This window comes from Mobula hypostoma, chromosome 12 (assembly GCF_963921235.1).
Source record: "Mobula hypostoma chromosome 12, sMobHyp1.1, whole genome shotgun sequence".
NCBI lineage: Eukaryota > Metazoa > Chordata > Chondrichthyes > Myliobatiformes > Myliobatidae > Mobula > Mobula hypostoma.
This window is the reverse complement of record NC_086108.1, coordinates 13,010,696-13,033,046: the sequence shown is the minus strand read 5'-3', so window position 1 is coordinate 13,033,046 and position 22,351 is coordinate 13,010,696. Positions and strand designations below refer to the sequence as shown.

The following is a 22,351-nucleotide window of genomic DNA, read 5'->3' as shown; positions in this document are numbered from 1 at the left end:
CAGTCTCAACCTACAAATTAACCTTTAGGGATTTCTGCACAAGAACTCCCAAGCCCTTTGCACCTAGGTTTTTTGTATTTCTCTCCTTTTAGAAAATAATCACCCCTTATATTTTTTCCACCAAAGTGCATAACCATACAGTTCCTGACACTGTATGCTATCTACCACTTCCTCGCCCATTCTCCTAATCTGTTTAAGTCCTTCTGTAGCCTTTCTGCTGCCACAAAATTATCCGCCCCTCCACCTCTCTACATAATGTCTGCAAACTTTGCAACGAAGTTGCCTCCCGCCAATCAGTCACCGCTTTATCCATGCTGGAATCTTTCCTGTAATACAATAGGCTTGTAAAGCAGTCTCATGGGTGGCACCTTGTCAAAGGCCTTCTGAAAATCCAAGTACCCAATATCAACTGATTCTCCGTTGTCTACCCTGCTTGTTACTTCTTCAAAGAATTCCAACTGATTCGTCAGGCAAGATTTTCCCTTGAGGAAACCATGCTGACTACAGCCTATTTTATCATGTGCCTCCAAGTACCCTGAGATCTCATCCTTCACAATCGACTCCAACATCTTCCCTACCCCTGAGGTCAGACTAACTGGCCTATAGTTTCCTTTCTTCTGCCTCGCTTCTTGAAGAGTGGAGTGATATTTGTAATTTTCCAGTCTTCCAGAACCATTTCAGAATCTAGTGATTCTTCAAAGATCATCACTAATGCCTCTACAATCTCTTCAGCCACCGCTTTCAGAACCCTGTGGTGCAGTCCATTTGGTCCAGGTGACTTGTCGACCTTCAGACCTTTCAGTTTCCAAAGAACCTTCTCTTTAGTTATGGTAACTTCATGATATCCGACAGCTGGAACTTCCACCATACGGCTAGTGTCATCCACAGTGAAGACTGATGCAAAATGCTTATTCAGTTCATCTGCCATTTCCTTGCCCCCCATTACTACCTCCCCAGAATCATTTTCCAGTGGTCCGATATCCACTCTCACCTCTATTTTACACTTCATGTATCTAAAGAAACTTTTGATATCCTTTTTAATGTTACTGGCTAGCTAACTTTTGTATTCCATCTTTAGCTTCTTTAAGACTTCTGTTGGTTTTTAAATAGCTTCCCAATCCTCTAATTGCCCGCTTTTCTTTTTGCTCTATTATGCCCTCTCTTTGGCTTTTATATTGGCTTTGACTTCTCTTGTTAGCCATGGTTGTGTCATCTTGCCTTTCTCTTTGGGATGTATATACCTTATTCTATGGCTCCTGAATTGCGTCCAGAAATTCCAGCCCTTGCTACTCTGCTGTCACCCCTGCCAGTGTTCTTTTCCAATCAATTTTGGCCAGCTCCTCTCTCATGCCTCTGTAATTCTCTTTACTCCACTGTAATACTGATACATCTGACTTTAGCTTCTCATGTATTGCATTGTGCTGCTGCTGCAAAGACAACAAATTTCACAACCTGTGCCAGTGATAATAACTTGATTCTGATTCTGAGAATCCTAGCAGTCGAATTTACATTCATGTGAACGGGTATGCAGGAGCTCATCTGAAAAACCTTTTCAATGCCGCTGTTCCTGTCCTGTACATGTTCCACTTTCCAATCACAAGCCTGTTTCCAGCAGGCGTGGGACCAACAATTTGTGGCTACTAACGTGTTGTGAATTTATTGGTGTCACAGCTCAGTGGCTAATGCCTTTAGCACTCCCATTACAGTTTACCTGGCATTCAGTATCTGTTAGAGAAGACGGAGGACGCAGAGGGCGCATTGTCGATTTACAAATTTCCGATAGAAGCAAGACCCAGCCTTCAAAATGCTGCCTTTGTATTAACAGATTTTTAAAAAAACACATCGACCAGCTGTGTATCAAATTAGAAAAAATGCATGATATAGAATAGTAGTTAGCGCAACGCTTTACAGTACAAGTAACCCCAGTTCACTCCCTGCCACTGTCTGTAAGGAATTTGTATGTTCTCCCCGTGACCGCGTGGGTTTCCTCTTGTTGCTCTGGTTTCCTCCCACAGTCCAAAGACATACAGGTTGGTAGGTTAGTGGTCATTGTAAACTCTCCCGTGATTAGGCTAGGGTTAAATCAGGGTTTGCTAGGCGTATGACTCAAAGGACTGCTGTATCTCAATAAAATGAAATAAAATAGAAATGAAAACCAAACTAAAAATACTGTGATTGCTGAAAAAACACATAACATGGAACATCGAGCATTACAGTACAGCATATGCAAAGATTAAACTAATCCTTTCCTCCACATAGTCCTCTATTTTTCGATCATCCATATGCCTATCTAAGAGTTTCTTAAATGCCCCTGCCACCACACCTGGCAGGACGTTTCATGCAACCACCACACTCTGTGTAAAAAAAATTACCTCTGACATTCTCCCCTACACTTATCTCCATTCATCTTCAAGTTTTGCCTTCTCATATTAGCCATTTCCATCCTGGAAAAATGCTTCTGGCTGTCCACTTGATACATGCCTCTTACCCTCTTGAACACCTCTATCAAGTTACTCCTCATTATTTAGAGAGGGCAAATTTAATCTGTTCTGGAATGGTAGGGGAAAATGTAACAACCCATGTGAAGACAACTGAATTAGAATTTGGTTGTTAATTGGATTCCAGTGAATTCATGGAGTCATAGAAAAGTATGGCACAGAAACAGGCCCTTTGACCCATCTAGTCTGTGCTGAGCCATTTAAACTGCCTATTCCCATAGACCTGCACTGGGACCATGGCTCCCCATACCCCTACCATCCATGTGCCTATCCAAATTCTCTTAAATGTTGAAATCAAGCTCTCATGCACCACTTGCTCTGGCAGCTTGTTCCACACGCTGACCACCCTCTGAGTGAAGAAGCTTCACCTCATGTTCCCCTTAAACTTTTCACTTTTCACTCTTAGCCAATGACCTCTGGTGGTGGTCCTTCCAAACCTCAGTGGGAGAAAAGTCTGTTTATGTTTACCCTATCTATACACTTAATCTCTTGAAATAAACATCAAAACTCCAAGCCATGACATAGTGATGGGATTAGGAGAATGGAGATGAATGTATGGGAAAGAGGAGTGCAATGTGAAACGGTCACTGATCAGGAAAACAGTAGTGGCATTAGAACCACTGGACATGTTACATTTCAAATCTTTGACACAATTGAAATACAAATGCTTACTGTCTCAAATATGGGAGACAAATATGGGAGGTCACAGATAGTTGTCGCTCCAAAAAGTCATCTTTCATATATTACCATTGCATCATAAATATTAAACTCACCATATACTACACTTTTTGCTTTCTTTTATTGTTTGCATGACTTGATTTTTTTTCTCTGCATATTGGATGTTTGATGGTCTTCTTTTGTTTTAATGGTTTCTATTGTTTCTTTTTGTTTTGTAAGGAGATGAATCTCAAAGTTGTATAAAGTATATGTATATTGATAATAAATGTAGTTTGAACTTTGATTTGAATTTAGTAAGACAGAGTGGACAACCAGGGTGGAAATGGCCAATATCTGAGGACATCCGTTTAAGGGGAGTGGAGTGAAGCTAAGGAGATGTCAGAGGTAGGTCTTTTATTTTTACACAGAGGGAGGTGCATGCCTGGAATGGATTTCCAAGGCTGGTGCGAGAGGCTGACATAATGTGTCCAATGGAAAAGTGGTCATGAGGTCTAGAATTATGTAGCACCAAACTGGGCCCATTGACCCACAATTGACATTTCTCCCCGTCCACATTAGTTTTACTTACTTGGGTCATTTCCATCTATACTTCCCCTGCTTATGTAATTAAAATGACTGTTCCACTATCTCCTCTGGCTAACATGAGAAAGGTTGTTTGTAAAATCATTTTTCCTACCTGTCCATTTGTTATCTCGGTGAAGCAGTAGCCGAACGGGTAGTCAGCACCAGACTGCGGAATGACCGTGAGAGATCCCAGCTGATCTTCCATTGCCTGATCACGCAGTGCCCTCTGATGGGTTCCCTGTTCGATGGGTTGCAGAGCAGAACTGCTGTTCCTTCCTCCATTTACCCGTGAGACCTGGTGGACCTTCACAGACACTTCAGGAGGGTGGTCAACTTGTAGGTTAACAACTGATGGTATCTGTTGATCTGCTGGCATCAGCACAATGTTTGCAATAAGAATTCATTGTCCACTGAGATAATGGAAATAGCTACATATGTCCAATGGGAGAATAGAGCTGCGTGTATCTGTACAATGGGAGAACAGAACTGGGTGTACCTGTCCAATGGGAGAATAGAGCTGGGTGTATCTGTACAATGGAAGAACAGAACTGGGTGTACCTGTCCAATGGGAGAATAGAGCTGGGTGCATCTGTACAATGGGAGCATGGAACTGGGTGTATCCATCCAATGGGAGAACGGAACTGGGTGTATCTGCCCAATGGGAGAATGGAACTGGGTATGTCTGTCCAATGGGAGAAGGGAACTGGGTATATCTTTCCGATGGGAGAACGGAACTGGGTGTGTCTGTCCAATGGGAGAATGGAACTGGGTATATCTCTCCAGTAGGAGACTGGAACTGGGTATATCTGTCCAATGGGAGAATGGAACTAGGTGTATCTGTCCAATGGGAGAATGGAACTGGGTGTATCTGTCCAATGGGAGCATGGAACTGGGTGTATCCATCCAATGGGAGAACGGAACTGGGTGTATCTGTCCAATGGGAGAACGGAACTGGGTGTATCTGCCCAATGGGAGAATGGAACTGGGTATGTCTGTCCAATGGGAGAAGGGAACTGGGTATATCTTTCCGATGGGAGAACGGAACTGGGTGTGTCTGTCCAATGGGAGAATGGAACTGGGTACATTTGTCCAATAGGAGAATGCGGTTGGGTATATCTCTCCAGTAGGAGAATGGAATTTTCAGATCACTGTTCAATTGGTAATAAATTGCAAATCAAGTGTCAAATCAGAAAATGGATGGATCCTTGTCCAATGGAAGAGTGGGTCACTGAGTCTAGAGTTACGCAGAACCAAATTGGGGCTTTGACCCAAATGCCCGAACTGATATTGTTCCCCTTCTGCATTAGTTTCATTTACTTGCATTTGTATCTTCTCCACCTATACCATCCCCAATTATATAATTGAAAATATCTCTTATCTGCTTCCACCAGTTCTTCTGGTGGTGCATACCAGGTATCAACCACTTTGGTAAAAACTTAACCCTCAGATCCTCTTTAAAACTCCTTGCTCTAACCCTAAATCTATTTTGATTCCTCTACCTTGGGAAAAACCTTGATTATCTAAGCCTTTCAGAATTTTATATCTGTGCAATGGGAAATAAAGTTCACTCTTCAGCTCGTTCACTCCAAGGAACACAACCCCAGCCAATCCGATCTCTGCCGACAGTAGAACCCCTGCACTTCAGGCAACATTCTGTTGGATCTCTAATCAGTCACACTGAGGACCACAGAGTTTACTTGTGGGGTTGAGGATCTTTGTCCAAATAAGAGGGTAGCATTGGAGATCATAATCCAATGGGATTTAAAGCAAATGAATTGTTTGATCCTTGCAAGAGAACCTTCTGACATTCTCTACCCAGGACTTGACCTTCAAGGGGTCCACAGTCACATAGATAAATTAAAAACAAGCTAGGAGGGTTGATGTAGGAAGGATTGAGAAAGTGGGTAAAGCATAAAGGTGTGGAGGAAAGAATGTTGATTAAATTAATATACACTGTAAAACAGCGGTCCCCAACCACCGGGCCGCAGAGCATGCGCCACCGGGCCGCGAGGAAGCGATATGATTTGGTCAGCTGCACCTTTCCTCATTCCCTGTCACGGCCACTGATCAGCCATTACGCACGCGAGGTCATGACCCGCGCGTCATCCGTGTCAGGGCGGGAAGGCGATCAACTCCTTGAGCTTGCAAATGACAACGGGCTGAAAAGTATGTTTGACAGAACATCTCTGCCGGCATTCCGGATCAAAGTCAAGGCTAAATATCCTGAGATAGCCACGGAAGCACTGAAAGCGTTGCTTTCATTTCCAACATTTTTCTGCAATGAATGCAACGAAAACTAAATTGCGGAATAGACTGGACATGAGGAACCCCCTTCGAGTATCGCTGTCTCCCATCACTCCTCGATGGGACCGTCTTGTTGCAGGAAAACAAGCCCAGGGCTCCCACTGATTCAGCGATATTGGTGTGTTGCAATGATTTTATATATTCATACTGGGAAAATATGTGCTGTGTGTTTAATATCCAAATATTACTTAAAATGTTATGATGCTATTGACTTATAAGTGACTTATATAACCATGTAACAATTACGGCACAGAAACAGGCGATCTCGGCCCTTCTAGTCCGTGCCGAACGCTACTCTCACCTAGTCCCACCAACCTGCACTCAGCCCATAACCCTCCATTCCTTTCCTGTCCATATACCTATCCAATTTTTCTTTAAATGATCATATCGAACCTGACTCTGCCACTTCTACTGGAAGTTCGTTCAACACTTCAAGCTGTGTGTTTAATATTAAATTCGTTAGATAAACCCTTTTAGAAACAAAATTGAGTGTATTACCCACTTATCACCTATATTCCGGTAGTGATTAATACCCACCCCCACGAACAGAATCGCCAAAAAGAATTTGCTTTGGGGGGGGGGGGGGGAAATCGGCAGGTCACGACGCGCATGCGCATTGGTGCCAGCGCAAGGCTTCATGGTCATTGTAGTCTTGGGTAAACGCATTTGACTGCTACTCTTGTTCGTTGGCAACCCTACCGCGCCCCCCACCCCCCCCCCGGTCGGCCGGTCCGCAAGAATATTGTCAATATTAAACCGGTCCGCAGTGCAGAAAAGGTTGGGGACCCCTGCTGTAAAATGTATAGGAAGTTACCGAGGCCATGGCGAGGAAGTGATGAATATGGGTCAGTCATATTCAAGTGACCTCCACTTGGATTTATGAAATATGACATAATAAATCATTTTATTTTTCAGAGGGCCATAAAACTGAGACTAATTTCCTCAGATGATGGAAGAGGCAGAGTCTTGGAACATTAAGGTAATGGTAGATACGTTTTTGCAGGTACGACAGGAATATTGAACTGAGGACACAATCAGATGAGCTATGGTCTTAATTAGTGAAGAAGCAGAATCAGTGTGGCCTATCGTGTGAATGTTCATAAATCTTCCAACATTAAAACTTGCCCAAACACTATAAAGGATAGTGACTGGCAACTATGAATCTTTTTTCAGAATATCTTGTGATACGTGCGCACCTCGCTTAAACTCGAAGTTAGTTTTGGATGACTTTGAGTTAGTTTAATGTTTTGAAGTCACATAGCACAACAACAAGTTCAATAAATTTACCTATCTATTATTCTATGTACTTATTTATTCAGTCATTTATCTATCTATCTATTCATTTACTTGTTTATTTATTATTTATTGGTTGATTGATTGAGATACTGTGCAGAATAGGCCCTTCCAGCCCTTTGAACCATACCGCCCAGCAATCCTCTTGATTTAATCTTTGCCTAATAATGGGACAATTTACAATGACCAATTAACCTACCAACTGGCACGTCTTTGGACTGTGGAAGGAAACCGGAGCACTCGAAGGAAACACACGCGGTCACAGGGAGAACGTACAAACTCCCTTATGGGCAGCGCGGAAATTGAACCTGCATTTACCCTATCTATATGTCTCACAATTTTGTGTACCTCTATCAAATCTCCTCTCAATCTTCTACATTCCAAGGAATAAAGTCCCAACTTATTCAATCTTTCCTTATAACTCAGCCATTCCATGACCTTCTGTTCTCTCCTATCAGATTTCCCTTCTCCAGCCCTGTATCTCTTTCACCAATCTACTTTCCAGCTCTTTACTTTACCCTTCCCCTCCCTCCCGGTTTCACCTATCACCCTCTATTTCTTCCTCCGCTCCCCGCACCTTCTTACTTTGACTCCTCATTTTTTTTTGCTCCGGTCCTGATGTAGGATTTTGACCTGAAGTAACTCTTTTCCATAAATGCTGCCTGGCTAAGTTCCTTCAGCATTCTGTGTGTGTTGCTTGGATGTCCAGCATCTGCAGACTTTCTCTAGTTTGTGATTAGTAATTTAAAATCAATTTCTCTGAGTAATAACTCTGTAGCTCATCGTATTGACGAAATGAATGAAGTAATTGAGTATTAACTATGCACAGAATTACAAAACACAGAATTTGGGATACAATTGGATAAGTCAACTGTGTGAGACAACGAAGCACTGCTAATGGCATATGTACGGTTCAAAAGTTAAGAACAACTATCAGTGAAGAATCAATCTACGTCGAGCTCAAAATGTATATTGAGGATAAAAGTATTCCAATTAGGAACATAACAGGTCACTGTACTGGTTTAGTGGCATTTATGAAAACAGAAATTCCAAGTCTGTTTGCAATCCATTGCGTAATTCACCCATCAGCCAAAACCCTCAGCTAGCAGCTTTGTTCAAGCATGACTCTTGTAATATGTGCTATCAACAAAATTAAAGCTCATACATTAAATAGCAGGATATTTCGCCAGCTATGCCAAGGTAACAGTGAAGAGCTTGAATACTTGCTTCTTCACAGTGAAATGCATTGTCTGTTAAAAGGCTGCTGCTTAAAACGTTTCTTTGATCTTTTTGACACTGGTTGAAATTTAGCTCAAAGTCAACTAGAGCTTGGGAAACAAGATTGAACTTCTACGTGGAGATGTGGCATACCTAGCCAATCTGAATGACAAAATGAACATTCTAAATATGACAGTGCATGGTGAGAATTTCAATTTAATCCAGGCAAAAAGTACAGTGTTCACTTTTATTGGAAAATTGGAAATATACAAGCAAAATATTGGGAGACGAATGTTCTCACAGTTTCCCTGCATGGAAAGTATGGCACTCTCTTTCACTGATGATGATTTGCAAGAGTACTGCATATACCTGCTGTCATTGAAGAAGGGTTTTCAGAATCTAGAAATTCCAGAATGGGTAATTGACCCATTTCTTTGCAAGATGGAAGAACAGGAAAAGAGCTTTGCAGGAAGAAATTATCGAAATTTAGAATGATGAACAAGCAAAAATGCTTTTCAAAAATGTCGGCTTTTGTGGTGTGTGGCTACACAGTCATACAAAGTTCCCTGGTCTTTGAAAAAGAACCAATCTGCACTTCATTGCATTTCTATCCTCTTACCTTGTTGAAAGAGGCTAGTGCAATGAATCACATACTCACAAAAAACAGAAACTGCTTGGACATTTTTACACATGGGGACTTAAGGCTTTTGCTGTCACAACTTGAATCGGATATTTGAATTCTCGCTAAAAACCATCAAGCTCAAGGATCACATTGATATCGAAGCTGCTGTATAGCACACAGGTACTGTGTAAGCTAGGCTTAAAGACAAATAAAAATTTAAAGCAGAATCATTTTTCTTGTGTAAACATATGGTAGACATGATTTTTCACTATGGGGACGCCAAAAAGTATATTGTGCCTAAGAAGGGCGTTGGCAAGTATGAAGGTGCTTTAGGAGGGGCGTCGTACGTATGAAGGTACTTTGGGGGGGGCGTTAGGCTATAAGAGATTGGGAACACTGAGTTTGCAAAACGTAGTTTGATTTAGGAGTCTATAAATAGCAGGATTCTCAGAGCAGCTTTGTTAGACTTCCTTATAAAACACAAAGCTATTCTTTTCATCTGTTCAAGTTTTCACAGATGTGACCTCGAAGCACAGTTTTAAAAGTGCCCAACAAAGGCAAAATAAGAAAAGGAAAGCAGAATGTAAAGTAATCTAAAAGCACAATAAAAACAGACCGTTCTATAGACTTGTTAAAAGTAAGAGATTAGCTGAAGTGTTTTCACAACCAATGGACTCACTTTCAAGGAGTCTTCATCTCATGTTCTTATTATTTATTGCTATTTACTTATATTTGCATTTGCAGAGTTTGGAGTCTTCTGCACTCGGGCTGAACGCTGTAGTTGGGTGGTCTTTCATTGATCCTGGTATAGTTACTATTCTATAGTTATAAGGAAAGATTGAATAGGTTAGGAATTTATTTTTTATTTTTTTTTACTGAGATATAGTGTAGATCCAGCAATCCCCTGTTAATTCTAGCCTAATCACGGGATATAACCATATATAACCATATGACAATTACAGCACGGAAACAGGCCATCTCGGCCATTCTAGTCTGTGCCAAACTCTTACTCTCACCTAGTCCCACTGATCTGCACTCACCCCATAACTCTCCATTCCTTTCCTGTCCATATACTTGTCCAATTTAACTTTAAACAGCAACATCGAACCTGCCTCAACCACTTCTGCTGGAAGCTCGTTCCACACAGCTACCACTCTCTGAGTAAAGAAGTTTCCCCTCATGTCACCCCTAAACTTTTGCCCTTTAACTCTCAACTCATGTCCTCTTGTTTGAATCTCACCCACTCTCAATGGAAAAAGCCTATCCACGTCAACTCTATCTATCCCCTTCATAATTTTAAATCAAGTCCCCCTCAACCTTCTACATTTCCAAAGAATAAAGACCCAACTTGTTCAACCTTTTTCTGTAACTTAGGTGATGAAACCCAGGTAACATTCCAGTAAATCTTCTCTGTACTCTCTCTATTTTGTTGACATCTTTCCTATAATTCGGTGACCAAAACTGTACACAATCCTTCAAGTTTGGCCTCACCAATGCCTTGTACAATTTCAACATTACATCCCTACTCCTATACTCAATGCTCTGATTTATAAAGGCCAGCATACCAAAAACTTTCTTCACCACCCTATCCACATGAGATTCCACCTTCAGGGAAATATGCACCATTATTCCTAGATCCCTCTGTTCTACTGCATTCTTCAGTGCCCTACCACTTACCATGTATGTCCTATTTTGATTAGTCCTACCAAAATGTAACACCTCACATTTATCAGCATTAAACTCCATCTGCCATCTTTCAGCCCACTCTTCTAACTGGCCTAAATCTCTCTGCAAGCTTTGAAGACCTGCTTCATTAGCCACAATTCAACCTATCTTAGTATCATCTGCATACTTACTCATCCAATTTACCACCCCATCATCCAGATCATTAATATATATGACAAATAACATTGGACCCCGTACAGATCTCTGAGGCACTCCACTAGTCACCAGCCTCCAATCTGACAAACAGTTATCCACCACTACTCTCTGGCATCTCCCATCCAGCCACTGCTGAATCCATTTTACTACTGCAATATTAATACCTAACGATTGAACCTTCCTAACCAACCTTCCATGTGGGACCTTGTCAAAGGCTTTACTTAAGTCCATATAGACAACATCCACTGGTTTACCCTCGTCAACTTTTCTAGTAACCTCTTCAAAAAATTCAATAAGATTTGTCAAACATGACCTTCCACACACAAATCCATGTTGATTGTTCCTAATCAGACCCTATCTATCCTGATAATTATAAATACCATCCCTAAGAATACTTTACATCAATTTACCCACCACTGATGTCAAACTCACAGGCCGATAATTGCTAGGTTTACTCTTAGAACCCTTTTTAAACAATGGAACAGCATAAGCAATACGCCAATCCTCCGGCACCATGCCTGTTTCTAATGACATTTGAAATATTTCTGTCAGAGCCCCTGCTATTTCCACAAACTTCCCTCAAGGTCTGAGGGAATATCCTGTCAGGACCTGGAGACTTATCCACTTTTATATTCCTTAAAAGCTCCAGTAATTCCTCTTCTTTAATCATTGTAGTTTCCATAACTTCCCTACCTGTTTCTCTTATCTTACCCAATTCAATATCCTTCTCCTTAGTGAATACCAAAGAAAAGAAATTGTTCAGAATCTCCCCCATCTCTTTTGGCTCCACTCATAGCTGTCCACTCTGCTTCTCCAAAGGACCAATTTTAACCCTCACTATCCTTTTGCTATTCATATAACGGCAGAAACCCTTGGGATTTATTTTCACCTTACTTGCCAAAGCAACCTCATATCTTCTTTTAGCTTTTCTAATTTCTTTCTTAAGATTCTTTTTACATTCTTTATATTCCTCAAGCACCACATATTCTCCATGCTGCCTATATTTATTGTAGAATTCTCTCTTTCTCCGAACCAAGTTTCCAATATCCCTTGAAAACCATGGCTCTCTCAAACTTTTAACCTTTTCTTTCATCCAAACAGGAACATAAAGATTCCGTACTCTCAAAATTTCACCTTTAAATGACCTTCATTTCTCTATTACATTCTTCCCATAAAACAAATTGTCCCAATCCACTCCTTCTAAATCCTTTCGCATCTCCTCAAAGTTAGCCTTTCTCCAATCAAAAATTTCAACCCTGGGTCCAGACCTATCCTTCTCCATAATTATATTGAAACTAATAGCATTGAGATCACTGGACCTGAAGTGCTCCCCAGCACAAACCTCCATTACATGACCTATCTCATTCCCTAACAGGAGATCCAACACTGCCCCTTCTCTGATTGGTACCTCTATGTATTGCTGCAAAAAACTATCCTGCAAACATTTTACAAACTCCAAACCATCCAGCACTTTTACAGTATGGGCTTCCCAATCTATGTGTGGAAAATTAAAATCTCCCACAATCATAACCTTGTGCTTACTACAAATATCTGCTATCTTCTTAGAAATTTGCTCCTCCAATTCTCGCTCCCCATTTGGTGGTCTATAATACACCCCCATAAGAGTTACTGCATCTTTCCCATTCCTCCATACCACCCAAATAGCTTCCCTAGACGGGCCCTCTAATCTATCCTGCCAGAGCACCGCTGTAATATTTTCTCTGACAAGCAATGCAACACCTCCCCCTCTTGTCCCTCCCATTCTATCACACCTGAAGCAATTAAATCCAGGAATATTTAGTTGCCAATCACACCCCTCCTATAACCATGATAACAACGACCAATTAACATACCAACTGGTACATCTTTGGACTGTGGGAGGAAACCAGAACGCCGGAGGAAACCCAATCAGTCATGAGGAGAATGTAAAAACTTTTTGCGCACCCTGGTCATGACAAATTAGAGGGATCATTGTCTACCACCTAGGGCATGCTCTCTTCTTGCTGCTGCCGTCAGGAAGAAAGTACAAGAGCCTCAGGACTCTCACTACAAGATCCAGGAATAGTTACTACCCCTCAGCCATCAGGCTCCTACAGAGGGGATAATTTCAGTCAACTTCACTCGCCCATTGCTGAACTGTTCCCACAGCCAATGGGCTCACTACAAGGACTCTTCATCTCATGTTCTTCATATTTATGACTTATTTATTTATTTTTGTAATTTCTTTCTTTTTGCATTTGTACAGTCTGTTGTCTTCTGCACTCTGGTTGTACACCCTAGTTAGGTAGTCTTGCATTAATTCTGTTATGGTTGTTGTTCTATAGATTTGTTGAGCATCCCTCAAGAAAATGAATTTCAGGATTATATATGGTGACATTTATATATAGTTTGATAATAATGGAAACATATGACAGGTGGAAGTGGAATCAAGGTTGTCGCTTGCAGAATGTAAACTGAGCAAGAAAAACAGGGAAAACAAGAAGGGACCATGAAATATCCCTGGCATATAAGATTAATAAGAATCCCAAAATATATTATATCAGGGAAGAGGTAGTGGCCAGAAGAAAAATGGGGCTGCTTAGGGACCTCTCACTGCTATTGTCCACCACTAGCTATACCTTCTCCTCTCCAACACATTTCACTTTCCTTAGGGACACCTCTCTCCGTGACTCCCTGGTCCGCACATCCCTCCCTGACACCTGGCACTTTCCCCTCCACCTGTCCCTCGACCTCCTCCATCACCACCACGCAGAAGCTGAAGAAGCTCTTCCTGATAAGGCCAAGATTCACATGCACCTCCTTTAATCTCATCTATTGCATTTTGTGCTGCTGATAGGTTCTCATCTACGCTGGCGAAATGAGGTGACTGGTTTGCTGAGCTTCTGATGTCTGACTGCAATGGTCATCCTGTTTCTTTCAAGTCCCACATTGACAACCATCTCCATTGACAGGGTACGGTCCAGAACACTGAATTTTCCAATTTCTGATAATCTCATTCTATTGTTTCTCAACTCTCCTCGATCCTCCTCCAGTCCTCCAATTTGTTGTCCCCTTTCTTATACACCCTCTCCAACCCCCTTACACTTTTTCATACCACTCCTGGTTCCGCCAATGACTGACATATTTCTGCTTCCAAAAATGGTTCTGGTTCCATCTACTTTTTAACCTCTCTGATATAGCTTCCATTATCATCTTGCCTGTCAGATTCCACCACTGGTAGTTCCTGCTTATCACCCACTAGCTCTCTCCACCTTCACCCTTCTCTCTCCTGACCCAGCTCACACCAATCTCTGTATCCTAACTCCACCACACACCCTCCCCTACCTGATTGCACCAATCACCTACTAGCCCCTATCTCACTACTCCCCCTCCTCCTTATCCTCTTTATACTGACTCATTCCTTCTCCACTTGTGGTCCTGACCCACCGAGCTTTTGCATCATGGCAAGCCATGCCAACACCCATGAAAACACCCATGCCTTTGAACAGAAAATCCTACAAAAGTTAGTGAATTTGGCCCAGTACATCACAGGTAAAGCTCTCCCAACCATTGAGCACATCTACATGAAACACTGGCATAGGTAAGCAACACACATTATTAGGGACCCCCACCACCCAGGCCATGCTCTCTTCTCGCTGCTGCCACCAGGTAGAAGGTACAAAAGCCTCAGGACTCACATCTCCAGGTTCATGAATAGTTACTACCCCTCAACCATCAGGCTCTTGAACAACGGGGGATAATTACACTCACTTACCCATCATTGAGATGTTCCCACAACCAATGATCTCACTTTAAGGACTCTTTATCTCATTATCTCATGTTCTCCATATTTATTGCTATTTATTTATATTTGCATTTGCACAGTTTGTTTTCTGTACCCCGGTTGATGTTTCCTTGATCCTGTTGTAGTCACTATTCCATAGATTTGCTGAGTATCCCCCAGGAAAATGAATTTCAGGGTTGTATATGGTGACATATATGTGCTTTGATAATTAATTTACTTTGAAATTTGAAATTGTTTCTTTTCTCTGATTCTTTGATCCTGTGAGTTCCCAAAAAAGAAGCAATGCAGGTGGACAGGATGGTGAAAGCAGCGTATGACATGCTGGCCTTCATATGGCAGAACTTAGCAAAGTTGGGACGGTATGGTACGCCACGGTAGCGCAGTGGTTCGTGCAACACGATCACAGCTCAGGCGCCCTGGAGTTCAGAGTTCAATTCCGGCACCGTTCTGTAAGAATACTCTGTACAACCTCCCCGTGGAATGTGTGGGTTTTCTCCAGGTCCTCCTGTTTCCTGCCACAGTCCAAAGACACACTGGGTAGGTTAACTGGTCATTGTAAATTGTCCCATGATTAGGTTAGGGTTAATTGGGTTTGTCAAGGGTTGTTGGGGCAGCGCGGCTCAAAGGGCTACTCTGTGCTGTATTGCTAAATAAAAAAATTACAGTGTCTATAAAAAGTATTCCCTTGGAAGTTTTCATATTTTGTTTTACAATTTAGTGTGGAGGGCTGTCAGAGGTTACAGCAGGACATTGATAGGATGCAAAACTGGGCTGAGATGTGGCAGATGGAGTTCAACCCAGATAAGTGTGAGGTGGTTCATTTTGGTAGGTCAGATATGATGGCAGAATATAGTATTAATGGTAAGACTCTTGACAGTGTGGAGGATCGGAGGGATCTTGGGGTCCGAGTCCATAGGACATTCAAACTCCTACGCAGGTTGACTCTGTGGTTAAGAAGGCATATAGTACATTTTTCTTCATCAATCATGGGATTGAGTTTAAGAGCTGAGAGGTAATGCTGCAGCTATATAGGACCCAGGACTACTTGGAGTACTGTGCTCAGTTCTGGTCACCTCACTACAGGAAGGATGTGGAAACTATAGAAAGTGTGTAGAGGAGATTTACAAGGATGTTGCCTGGATTGGGCAGAATGCCTTATGAGAATAGGCTGAGTGAACTAGGCCTTTTCTCCTTGGAGTGACGGAGGATGAGAGGTGACCTGATAGAGGTGTATAAGATAACGAGAAGCATTGATCATGTGGCTAATCAGAGGCTTTTTCCCAGGGCTGAAATGGCTAATACGAAAGGGCACAGTTTTAAGGTGCTTGGAAGGAGGTACAGAGGGGATCTCAGGGGGAAGTTTTTTTATGCAGAGAGTGGTGTACATGGAATGGGCTGCTGGTGATGGTGGTGGAGGCGGATATGATAGGGTATTTTAAGAGACTTCTGGACAGGTACATGGAGCTTAGAAAAATAGAGGGCTATGGGTAACCCTAGGTAATTTCTAAAGTAAGTACATGTTCAGCAAAGCATTGTGGGCCAAAAGGCCTGTATTGTGCTGTAGGTCTTCTATGTTTCTATGTTAACATTGAATCACAGTGGATTTAATTTGTTTTTTTTTTACACTGAGCAACAGGAAAAGACTCATGTCAAAGTGAAAACAGATCTCTACAAAATGATCTAAATTAATTACAAATATAAAATACAAAATAATGATTGCATAAGTATTCACCGTCTTCAAGTCAGTATTTAGTAGATGAACCTTTGGCAGCAATTACAGCCTTGAGTCTGTGTGGATAGGTCTCTATCAGCTTTGCACATCTGGACACTGCAACTTTTCCCCATTCTTCTTTACAAAACTGCTCAAGCTCTGTCAAATTTCATGGGGATCATGAGGGAACAGCCCTTTTCAAGCCCAGTCACAAATTCTCAGTTGGATTGAGGTCTGGACTCTGACTTGGCCACTCCAGGACATTAACTTTGTTGTTTTTAAGCCATTCCTGTGTAGCTTTGGCTTTATGCTTGGGGCATTGTCTTGCTGGAAAACAGATCTTCTCCTAAGTCGCCTGCAACAGGTTTTCCTCCCGGATTTCCCTGAATTTTGCCGCATTAAATTTTACCCTCTACCTTCGCAAGCCTTCCAGGGCCTGCTGCAGTGAAGCATCCCCACAGCATGACGCAGCCATCACCATGCTTCACAGTAGGGATGGTGTGCTTCTGATGATATGCGATGTTTGGCTTATGCAGAGAGCATACAGAGAGGCTTTGAGGAAAGAGAAGCAGAATAAACGGTGTAAAGACAGTAAGGTAGAAGGGCTGAAATGTGTGTACCTCAATGCAGGAAGCATCAGGAACAAAGGTGATGAACTGAGAGCTTGGATACATACATGGAATTATGATGTAGCGGCCATTACAGAGAATGCACCAGGGCAGGAATGGATTCTCAATATTCCTGGATTTCAGTGCTTTAAAAGGGATAGAGAGGGTGGAAAAAGGGGAGGAGGGGTGGCATTACTGGTCAGGGATACTATTACAGCTACAGAAAGGGTGGGTAATGTAGCAGGATCCTCTTTTGAGTCAATATGGGTGGAAGTCAGGAACAGGAAGGGAGCAGTTACTCAACTGGGGGTATTCTATAGGCCCCCTGGTAGCAGCAGAGATACAGAGGAGCAGATTGGGAGGCAGATTTTGGAAAGGTGCAAAAATAACAGGGTTGTTATCATGGGTGGCTTTAACTTCCCTAATATTGATTGGCACCTGATTAGTTCCAAGGGTTTAGACGGGGCAGAATTTGTTAAGTGTGTCCAGGATGGATTCCTGTCACAGTATGTGGACAGGCCGACCAGGGGGAATGCCATACTAGATCTAGTACTAGGTAATGAACCGGGTCAGGTCACAGATCTCTCAGTGGGTGAGCATCTGGGGGACAGTGACCACTGCTCCCTGGCCTTTAGCATTATCATGGAAAAGGATAGAATCAGAGAGGACAGGAAAATTTTTAATTGGAGAAAGGCAAATTATGAGGCTATAAGGCTAGAACTTGCGGGTGTGAATTGGGATGATGTTTTTTCAGGGAAATGTACTATGGACATGTGGTCGATGTTTAGAGATCTCTTGCGGGATGTAAGGGATAAATTTGTCCCGGTGAAGAAGATAAAGAATGGTAGAGTGAAGGAACCATAGGTGACAAGTGAGGTAGAAAATCTAGTCAGGAGGAAGAAGGCAGCATACATGAGGTTTAGGAAGCAAGGATCAGATGGGTCTATTGAGGAATATAGGGAAGCAAGAAAGGAGCTTAAGAAGGGGCTGAGAAGAGCAAGAAGGGGGCATGAGAAGGCCTTGGCAAGTAGGGTAAAGGAAAACCCCAAGGCATTCTTCAATTATGTGAAGAAAAAAAGGATGACAGGAGTGAAGGTAGGACCGATTAGAGATAAAGGTGGGAAGATGTGCTTGGAGGCTGTGGAAGTGAGCGAGGCCCTCAATGAATACTTCTGTTCGGTATTCACCAATGAGAGGGAACTTGATGATGGTGAGGACAATATGAGTGAGGTTGATGTTCTGGAGCATGCTGATATTAAGGGAGAGGAGGTGTTGGAGTTGTTAAAATACATTAGGACAGATAAGTCCCCGGGGCCTGACGGAATATTCCCCAGGCTGCTCCACGAGGCGAGGGAAGAGATTGCTGAGCCTCTGGCTAGGATCTTTATGTCCTCGTTGTCCATGGGAATGGTACCGGAGGATTGGAGGGAGGCGAATGTTGTTCCCTTGTTCAAAAAAGGTAGTAGGGATGGTCCGGGTAATTATAGACCAGTGAGCCTTACGTCTGTGGTGGGAAAGCTGTTGGAAAAGATTCTTAGAGATAGGATCTATAGGCATTTAGAGAATCATGGTCTGATCAGGGACAGTCAGCATGGCTTTGTGAAGGGCAGATTGTGTCTCACAAGCCTGGTAGAGTTCTTTGAGGAGGTGACCAGGCATATAGATGAGGGTAGTGCAGTGGATGTGATCTATATGGATTTTAGTAAGGCATTTGACAAGGTTCCACACGGTAGGCTTATTCAGAAAGTCAGAAGGCATGGGATCCAGGGAAGTTTGGCCAGGTGGATTCAGAATTGGCTTGCCTGCAGAAGGCAGAGGGTGGTGGTGGAGGGAGTACAATCAGATTGGAGGATTGTGACTAGTGGTGTCCCACAAGGATCTGTTCTGGGACTTCTACTGTTCGTGATTTTTATTAACGACCTGGATGTGGGGGTAGAAGGATGGGTTGGCAAGTTTGCAGACGACACAAAGGTTGGTGGTGTTGTAGATAGTGTAGAGGATTGTCAAAGATTGCAGAGAGACATTGATAGGATGCAGAAGTGGGCTGAGAAGTGGCAGATGGAGTTCAACCCGGAGAAGTGTGAGGTGGTACACTTTGGAAGGACAAACTCCGAGGCAGAGTACAAAGTAAATGGCAGGATACTTGGTAGTGTGGAGGAGCAGAGGGATCTCGGGGTACATGTCCACAGATCCCTGAAAGTTGCCTCACAGGTGGATAGGGTAGCTAAGAAAGCTTATGGGGGTGTTAGCTTTCATAAGTCGAGGGATAGAGTTTAAGAGTCGCGATGTAATGATGCAGCTCTATAAAACTCTGGTTAGGCCACACTTGGAGTATTGTGTCCAGTTCTGGTCACCTCACTATAGGAAGGATGTGGAAGTATTGGAAAGGGTACAGAGGAGATTTACCATGATGCTGCCTGTTTTAGAAAGTATGCATTATGATCAGAGATTAAGGGAGCTAGGGCTTTACTCTTTGGAGAGAAGGAGGATGAGAGGAGACATGATAGAGGTGTACAAGATAATAAGAGGAATAGATAGAGTGGATAGCCAGCGCCTCTTCCCCAGGGCACCACTGCTCAACACAAGAGGACATGGCTTTAAGGTAAGGTGTGGGAAGTTCAAGGGGGATATTAGAGGAAGGTTTTTTACTCAAAGAGTGGTTGGTGCGTGGAATGCACTGCCTGAGTCAGTGGTGGAGGCAGATACACTAGTGAAGTTTAAGAGACGACTAGACAGGTATATGGAGGAATCTAAGGTGGGGGCTTATATGGGAGGCAGGGTTTGAGGGTCGGCACAACATTGTGAGCCGAAGGGCCTGTACTGTGCTGTACTATTCTATATCTATATCTATAACGTTTAGTCTGATAGCCAAAAAGCTCAATTTTGATTTCATCAGACCATAGAACTCCCTTCTCGCTGACTCAGATTCTCCCACATGCCTTCTGGCAAACTCTAGCCGAGATTTTATGTGAGTCTTTTCCAACAGTGACTTTCTCTTTCCTACTTTCCCATGAAACTGTGACTGGTGAAGCACCGGGCAACAGTTGTTGTATGCACCGTCTCTCCCATTTCAGTCACTGAAGCTTGTAACTCCTCCAGCCTTGTCATAGGTCTCTTGGTGGCCTCCCTCACTAGTCCCCTTCTTGCATGGTCACTTAGGTTTTGAGGACTGCCTGCTCTAGGCAGATTTACGGCTGTGTCATTTTATTTCCATTTCTTAATGATTGACTTAACTGTACTCAAGGGGATATTCAGTGACCTGGAAATTTTCTTGTATCCTTCTTCTGACTTGTGCTTTTCACGGACTTGTTTGGAGTGTTCTTTTGGCTTCATGGTGTTGCTTTTGCCAAGATACTGACTCACCAGCAGTTGGACTTTCCAGATAGAGATGTATTTTTACTTAGAGGAGCTTAGAAAAATAAAAGGCTATGGGTAACCTTAGGTAATTTCTAAGTAAGTACATGTTTGGCACAACATCGTAGGCCAAAGGGCCTGTATTGTGCTGTAGATTTTCTATGTTATTATGTTTTTACTACAATCAATTGAAACCCCTTGACTTCACAAGGTGATCATTTAACTAATTATATGACTTTTGAAAGCAATTGGCTGCACCAGTGATTATTTGATGTGTCATATTAAAGGGGATGAACACTTATGTAATCAATTATTTTGTGTTTTATATTTGTAATTAATTTAGATCACCTTGTAGAGATCTGTTTTCACTTTGACATGATAGAGTCTTTTTCTGTTGGTCAGTGTCAAAAAATCCCAAATTAAATACACTGTGATTCAATGTTGTAAAGTAACAAAACATGAAAACTTTTGAGGGGGGAGACAAGTTTTTATAGGCACTGTAAATAAACCTTATAAAACATATACTGGAGATTTGTGTGGAATTCTGGTCATCACTTTATAGGAAGGATTACTATTTTTGAGAATTATGAAGTATTTCCTTAGCTATCTGTCTCTGCTAATTTACAATTGTTCTCATTAATCTAATTTTCTCATCCATTTTAAGACTTTGTGATAACTTTTTAAGCTTAAAATACTCAGGCTTCTCATTCTCAAACAGAATGCCACACTTCCCCCAGGATCTTAACCTATGAGACCAAGCCTATCTTCTTTCCACCTGTTGTAATTTAAAATAGCACGTCTAAAATTCACATTCCTTCTGGTTGTACAATGTACTTTTCTAGTAAACTGCTCCAAATACACATGATCTCATTCCCATGACTACATTTGGCAATTTGCTTTGGTAAAAGTTGCCCACAATTATTACAGTACTTTTCTTACAAACATTCATTATTTTAAAACATAAGACCAGAAGATCTGTGAGCAGAATTAGGCCATCATGTTTTCTCCACCATTACATCATGGCTGATCCATTTTCCTCTCAGCACCAATGTCCTACCTTCACCCTTTATCCGTTCATGCCCTGACCAATCAAGAATCTATCAACCTCTGTCTTAAATATACAAATGAATTGGCCTCCACAGCTACTTGTGGCAACAAATTCCACAGATTCACCACTCTCTGGCGAAAGAAATTACTCTTAATCTCCATTCTAAAAGGATGCCCCTCTATTCTGAGGCTGTGTCCTCTGGTCATAGACTCTCCCACCATAGGAAACATCCTCTCCACATCCACTCTATCGAGGCTTTTCAGCATTCGATAGGTTTCAATGAGGTCACCCCCCATTCTTCTGAATTCCAGTGAATACATGCTAAGAGCCATCAAATGCTCCTCAAACGACAAGTCCTTCAATCCCAGAATCATTTTCGTGAACCCTCTCCAATGTCAGCACATACTGTCTTAGATAAGGGGCCCAAAAGTGCTCACAACACTGCAAGTGAAGCCTCAACATTACACCATTGCTTTTACATTCTAGTCCTCTCAAAATGAATGCTACCATTTCATGCTGTCTTCCTCACCACCGATTCAATCTGCAAATTAACCTTTAGGGAATCCTGCATGAGGACTCTCAAGTCCCTTTGAACCTCAGTTTTTGTATTTTCTCTCCATTTAGAAAATAGTCAACCCTCTCATTTCTTCTGCCGAAGTGCATGACCATACACTTCCCGACACTGTATTCCATCTGCCACTTCTTTATCCAGGAACAAGGGGAAGCATCTGTATTTACTTGTGAGAACAACACAGACTATAGAACCGAGGCAAAAGAGTAGTTAAGTC

At 42.3% G+C, this 22,351-nt stretch overlaps 1 protein-coding gene across 1 annotated transcript in view; it reads right to left on the bottom strand.

Annotated features, from left to right (window-relative positions):
• Positions 1-22,351, bottom strand: part of LOC134354613 (latent-transforming growth factor beta-binding protein 4-like) — a 346,432-nt gene that overhangs the window by 128,975 nt on the left and 195,106 nt on the right. Inside the window, exon 6 of the mRNA XM_063063620.1 lies at positions 3,853-4,109. Within this exon, the coding sequence (XP_062919690.1) occupies positions 3,853-4,109 (257 nt within the window). The remainder of the gene's footprint in view (positions 1-3,852; positions 4,110-22,351) is intronic.